This window comes from Cyprinodon variegatus, unplaced genomic scaffold (genome assembly GCF_000732505.1).
Source record: "Cyprinodon variegatus isolate N-32 unplaced genomic scaffold, C_variegatus-1.0 Scaffold333, whole genome shotgun sequence".
Lineage (NCBI taxonomy): Eukaryota > Metazoa > Chordata > Actinopteri > Cyprinodontiformes > Cyprinodontidae > Cyprinodon > Cyprinodon variegatus.
Window position 1 is genome coordinate 255,699 of NW_015150786.1, and position 6,332 is coordinate 262,030.

The following is a 6,332-nucleotide window of genomic DNA, read 5'->3' on the forward strand; positions in this document are numbered from 1 at the left end:
CAGGAGTTTTACGATCAGGAATTCCACCGCAGGGCAAAACGTCTAAGAAATTAGACCAAAGGTTTTTAATAGATAATAGGGGCTTTAATCAAGTGTTAGAAACACTCCTTGTTGAATATGTATATAAATTAAGTTGTTTGTACCTTTCTTTGGTTTATTCAGGTGTAAGCTTTACATCTATTGCTGAACACTTCCCCTGGAGCTGTACAGATCTTTGGTGCCATGATAGTGTAAGTTTGGGCTCATTTTAAACAGCATAAAGTACAAATTTAGTATCACATTTTAAATATGTTTAATTTCTGTTCATTTTTCTGTGCAGCAGGTACACCTGAGTGACTCAGAAGGAATGCCACTTCTTGCAGAATTGATTAAGTGTACATATTAGTTTTTTGAGAGGTCAATACTGTTGCCTCCAGTGCAAAGCCAGGTGTCTCGTCCATACATTCCAAGATTCGTGCCTCGTAAGGGGGTGAAGGGTTTGGAACATCTGTGCCAACCTCCTTAGTGGAAAACTAAAGCAAATTAGATTACAAACTGTCCAAACCAGTCAGGCTAAGTTTAACACAAAACAACCCAAAAGGAGCACCAAACCTCCCAAACACAAGCTTCTAGCTTGAAGTCCACCTAAAGCAGATTCAGAAAAGAAAAAAAATATATACAAGCTAGGTCAAAAAGTTCTAACTGCCCAAAACAGTGGTTAGCTGGCTCGCTCATGGCGCTTTCATCTTCGTGGTTGGCACCTCATGCTTATCATTGTAGGCGTTTATGCTGCCTTCTAGCATCGCGGCAGGAATTTTATGCTGCCTTCTAGCATCGCGGTGGGCGCTCCATGGCTCCCATTGCAGCAGACGCATCCCACTATTATCCATTACCGCATCGCTTTTTTTTTTTTTTCCATTCACAGCAGTGCATTATGGCCCCCAGCTCTTTGCCTCAGGCAAATCTAACCCAAACCTTTCCATGCGTTCGCATCACAAGGCGCTTTGCTTCGAACCCCTTAGCATTAGGGCTGTAACGATACCCCTATGGAAATCAAAATTGCGACAATCTGAGCAATGATCCTGTCTCGCGGTGGAGGAAGGCGGGATCGCAACACCCACCAAATATTCCCAGCTGTCGGCCGACTTACAACTGCCTGCCACAGACATGCTGAGAGGCGTTCAAAACTTCCTCAGATCAAAAAGCCATTAGGATTATTTCCTATAATAAAGAAAACACGGGGAGCTACAGATCCCTTTTGACATTTATAATGAAATAACACAAACATAAAATTTCTTCCTTTGTCTTTATGTTGTGCACACCGGATTAGTGTAGACGGTACATTGCTTACAAGATCACCATAATTTAAAAATGTGGAATCACATTCTTAACTCACTTTTACTCATTGTGTAAAAAAGGATTCCAATGACAAAATGATGAACCATTAGAAATCCTGTCAGAGAGGATGCACAGTGTAGGCTACAAAAAAAAAAAAATCACCAGCCACTAGTGCTAGCATGAAGTTTATGGGTAGCAGCACCTGTGTTTACTAAACTAACTTTACTATGGGACATTAACCAACATATATTTTTATTGGGGTTATGTTATTTTATCATATTCATCAAGGGGTTGGTTGGTTTATCCTATCATCATTACTAGACATCCCAAGTTCCAAAAACTAATTTCAGCGAGATACTTATACCCCAACCGCCCGCCCCCCGGGGACAACGGACCCACACCGTGCCCCATACATACACACTTAAGGCCAGCAACTTTTCAACAACTGTTTAACAGTAATTTCTTAAACACTAAACGGAACAGTATTGGTCTTTTATTTTTAATACTTTCAATCTTGTAGCCTTGAACATCGGTTGAGCTTTATGTTTTTCATGGGACTTCATTATACAGTGCACCTCGCCACGGTGTCATCATTCCTCACCATGGCCGGTTCTAGACGGGTGCCAAGAAATTCTAATGATGATATGCGCTTGAACAGACAGGGTTACTGATAGGTCCTTCGGAACTACTTCATTCTTTTTCTTTACAAATTCTGTTTTACTAATTATTCAAAAACAATAAGGTGATAGATTCAGTGGGATTGAGATAAGATCCCAATTTTCATCTGTCAAATGTTTTTTTTTTTTCCACAAATAAAAAATGCTCTAATTTTTACAGATGAATTTAACATCTCTCTTTTAGAAATTTAGTTTTAACTTAAGTAAAAAAAATATGTAAAATTCCTAAATTTTAAATGTATATTTACCTCATAAGAAATAGAATTTTTATTGAATCTCATTGAAAAGAAATTTTCCTTCATGCAGCTATATTAACATATTTGAATCCCTTGCCCCGTTTTTTTATTTCATGCTTTTCTGGGCCCCCATGAAAACATGCTGGCCCCCTCCTGGCCCCCTGGTACATTTGGTCTAGATCCGCCACGGTTCCTCGCCTTAACTTGACGAGGATATACTTTAGTATATTCTGCTGTAAAATTAGTCTGATATTTTCATGTTTTACTCGAGGATTGAACCTCTGCCATTTCCCAGGATGCACAGCTTTGGGTGGTAACTAGGTGACTGCCAGAGAGTAACCCAGAGAAACTTAGACTGATCCAATCATCTCTCTGTTCAACCAGTCGCCTGCAACGCTGGTTGATCAGAGCATCGCTTTGGACAGATACACTGCACAGGTTTTACAGCAACCTCCTCCCCACACCCCGCCCTCTCTTGTTCCTGGGCAATCGCAGTAGTTCTAATCCACACATGATGCATGAATCATTGCATTGCCCACTCGCTCTCACTCGCGTTAAAAAAACACCACCTCACAAAGTCTAAAATCCAGGATAATTTATCTGACTCGCAGGCATCCGTGAACAACTATTGATATCAGGGAGGTTTCCGGAACTTCAGGGAGACTTGGGATGTCTGCATTACATAGATTGGGGCTCTGAAAACTGTCCGGCTTACCGTTGGTTCTACTACTGCAGCAGCAGCCGCACTGACATGCTCACTGCTCGGTTTGCCGTCGCCTCCACTACAACCACCACCACCACCATCATATTTTACATCAGACACTGGAGCAGATGAAGGGCCTGCTGTTGGGAACATGTCAGTCAGTTTGACACATTTCGCAGCGTCCGTTTGAAGAACTAATTTCTTTTTTTCGCGCAGTTTCTCTGCGCCTCTCTTGCGTTGATCCATTACTACTGTGAACCCCGCCGCACAAAGTTACAATGGAGAGTTAAGGTGTTTTTCTACCTTATGATTGGCCTAGCCCTTTAGACTGTCAGGGATGATAACCAATGGGCTGCAGTAGCCTGTGGTAAGGGCCGGATGATCGGAACAATGCCCGGTACGCCCAATTACCAGTCCATGCCTGCCTCCAACCACATTTAAGTCAGCAGTATGGCAGTATTTTGGCTACCCGGTTGAAACTAAGGATGGAAATCGTGTTGTTGACAAGAAGCACACCATTTGCCATAAGTGTTTTAGAAAGATACCTCAAGTGACGGGCAACACAACAAATATGCAAACGCACATCAGACGGAACCATCCTGAAATTAACTTAAGTGGAGCCAAGAAACCCCAACAACAGCAGACTACTCTGACAAATTTGTTTCAAACAAAGTTTCCACCAAATTCGGACCGTGCACAGAAGATAACCAGGGCAATTTGAACGTTTATAGCTCTGGATATGCGGCCCTTTTCGGTGGCCGAGAATGAGGGATTCATAAATTTACTTCATGTGCTCGAGCCTCATTATGAAGCGCCTAGTCGGGCACATTTCTCTCAAAATGTGCTTCAAAAACAAACAACGTTTGACAGCCATACAAGTGACAATTTATCTGAAATCCTGAAAGGCGCTGTGGCAGAATGGAGAATCAGCAGACCATACGCCCCCGTTCCCGTAACAACTGAAAATGCAAGAAACATCGCAAATGCGGTCATAGCAGCCGGACTCTCCCCGCATATTCGATGCTGCGCCCGCACCATAAATCTGGCAGCGCAGAAAGGAATGGGAGTTAACCAGATGTCACGACTCCTTGATAGAGTCAGGAAAATAGTAACTTTTTTCCACCGGAGCGCAGCAGCTGCAGCTCTATTGAAGGATAAGCAGAAAATGCTGCAGCTGCCCTCACACAAGCTTGTCCAGGATGTGGCTACAAGATGGAACCCGAGCCATGATATGCTTGAGCGCTACCTAGAGCAGCAGGCTGTTTTCTCAGCACTCACAGACAAGAGTGTGAAGAAAAACATAAAAGACATTGTCACTTTGTCTGATATTGATGTTAAACTTGGCGGGGATGTGGTCCAGCTGCTGAAACCCCTCAAAACAGTCACTCTCCTCATGAGCACTGATCAGATGCCAACAATTTCAATGGTCATGCCATTGAAACACAGAATCCTGGCCTCCATGAAGCACAGCAGCTCTGAGTCAGAAACAGTTAAAGAAACTAAATCTGCCATTGCCACTGATTTTGAAGATCCCTACTCTGATGCTGATCGGGCTCTGATCGAGTTTCTCCATGTAAGCACTGCACTTGACCCCCGGTTCAAATCCCTACCGTTTCTGGAGGAGGCCACCAATGCCGCAGTTTTCAGGAGTCTGACTGAGAGGATTCTGGATAACTGTTCACATCCTGTTCAGGTATTTCACTGTTAATATCAATATAAAATTAATTTAAAATTAAATTGTGTGGTTCAAAAGTCCTTTTAAATAATCTAAGCCCATTTAAATAGGCTAAAGTCAGCATTTGTACATATTCATATGAAAAAATGTTTTATTTTATTAAACTGACCATGCTTACACTGTAAATGTACCTAGATTTGATGTTTCATATGTTACTTTAAATATATATTCATTTGATCTAATATTGTGTTTTGAATTTTGTTTCAGGCCCAGACTTCCAGGGAGGAGACAGATAAGGAGATTGCCTCCAGCAGCAGTGCCAGTGATGGTCCTCCTCGAGCCAAAAAAGCACCGATCGCGGAACTGTTAGAGACCTATTTCCAACAACATCATCATCCAAGCCTTTTCCTCAGGTGGTGGAAGAAGAGGTACAACACTACAAATCTGTGCAGAGCCTCCCAGTGGAGTCTAATCCACTTGTGTGATGGAAGGAGAATGAACAACAGTTTCCCCACTTAGCCAAGTTGGCCGAACGTTTTCTGGGGATCCCAGCCACACCTGTTCCCAGTAAGATGGTGTTTTCCTCTGTAGGGGACTTTGTAACAGCACAGAGTGAAAGACACCAAAGTGGACATTATGCTGTTGTTCCTAAAAAAAAATAATATTTATATAGTTTTAAATAAACCAAACAGGTTTGATAAAGCTGTGTTTATTTACTTTTTAAGTTTTAAGTTCTTTTGGAGGGCAAAGAACACAGAGTACAACCTCTGTCTTTTTTTTTTGCCTGAAACAGTATCAGACGGGGAAGTATGTTCCATGTTGGAGAGGTTCCTGAAGAGGAAGTGAAGTGCTTAATTTATTGATTTCATTTATTTATTTTGCATAAACGTTTGCGTTTGTGGTTCATTGCTGATAAACCCTGTGTTTTTGAAGCTTTCGTTTTTCCCCCAGAGTTTTAACGTTTATTGATTTCTTAATAGTTTATCATTGAGGAGTGTCTTCAGTGTTTTCCATTTTAAACATTACCATATGTTCTTCATACGTTTGTATTTACTTGAGTTTTGATTATGTTTAATTGTGAAAGTATGTTTTATTTTGTTTAAGATTATGGCACACACTTCAAAGTTTCCCAAGTTTGTGTATGTAGAAATGGAGTCTATGAAACAAGTATTGTCAGGTTGCTTGTGGAAGTTATTTTGCTTTGTAGTGTATTTGTGTATGGTTAAAGTTGATATTATTTGCAAATATTTTATTATTGTAATAGTTAATTTTTTTTTTTGTTTGTTTTGTTTATAACTGTTACACCTCAAGGTCTAGGGGTTCTGGGGAAGTAACATAAAAATGTGTCCAGAGCAAATAAGTGGAATGTAAAAGGATTTATTACAAAAGATGGTTAAACAGACACAAAACAAATTACAGCTTAACCCAATTAAAACAAAAGAAAGGGGCAAAAACATTCAAGAATGGTTAAGAGCAAATTAGATTACAAACTGTCCAAACCAGTCAGACTAAGTTTAACACAAAACAACACAAAAGAAAAGACAAAGGGAGCACCAATCCTCCCAAACACAAGCGTCTAGCTTGAACAAGTCCACCTAAAGCAGATTCATAAAAAATATACAAGCTAGGTCAAAGAGCTCTAATTGCCCAAAACAGTTTGAAACCAAAGTTGGGGGAACAGCAAAACAAAACCTTCTTCCTACTAGTTCTCCCCGAACTGAAAG

The 6,332-nt window shown here is 40.8% G+C and overlaps 1 protein-coding gene across 1 annotated transcript; it reads left to right on the forward strand.

Moving 5' to 3' along the window:
• Window positions 1–3,378: 3,378 nt before the first annotated feature.
• Window positions 3,379–5,312, forward strand: LOC107091342 (zinc finger BED domain-containing protein 1-like). The gene is made up of 2 exons (XM_015385195.1): window positions 3,379–4,626; window positions 4,876–5,312. The coding sequence occupies exons 1-2, from the start codon at window positions 3,673–3,675 to the stop codon at window positions 5,125–5,127; spliced, it is 1,206 nt and encodes a 401-aa protein (XP_015240681.1). The 5' UTR covers window positions 3,379–3,672; the 3' UTR covers window positions 5,128–5,312.
• The last annotated feature ends 1,020 nt before the right edge of the window (window positions 5,313–6,332 follow it).

Bases quoted from the DNA above. Each gene is read 5' to 3' on its own strand.
- LOC107091342 (XM_015385195.1), top strand. From the start codon at position 3,673: ATGCGGCCCTTTTCGGTGGCCGAGAATGAGGGATTCATAAATTTACTT. The intron at 4,627-4,875 runs GTATTTCACTGT...ATTTTGTTTCAG, and splicing joins ACTGTTCACATCCTGTTCAG to GCCCAGACTTCCAGGGAGGA.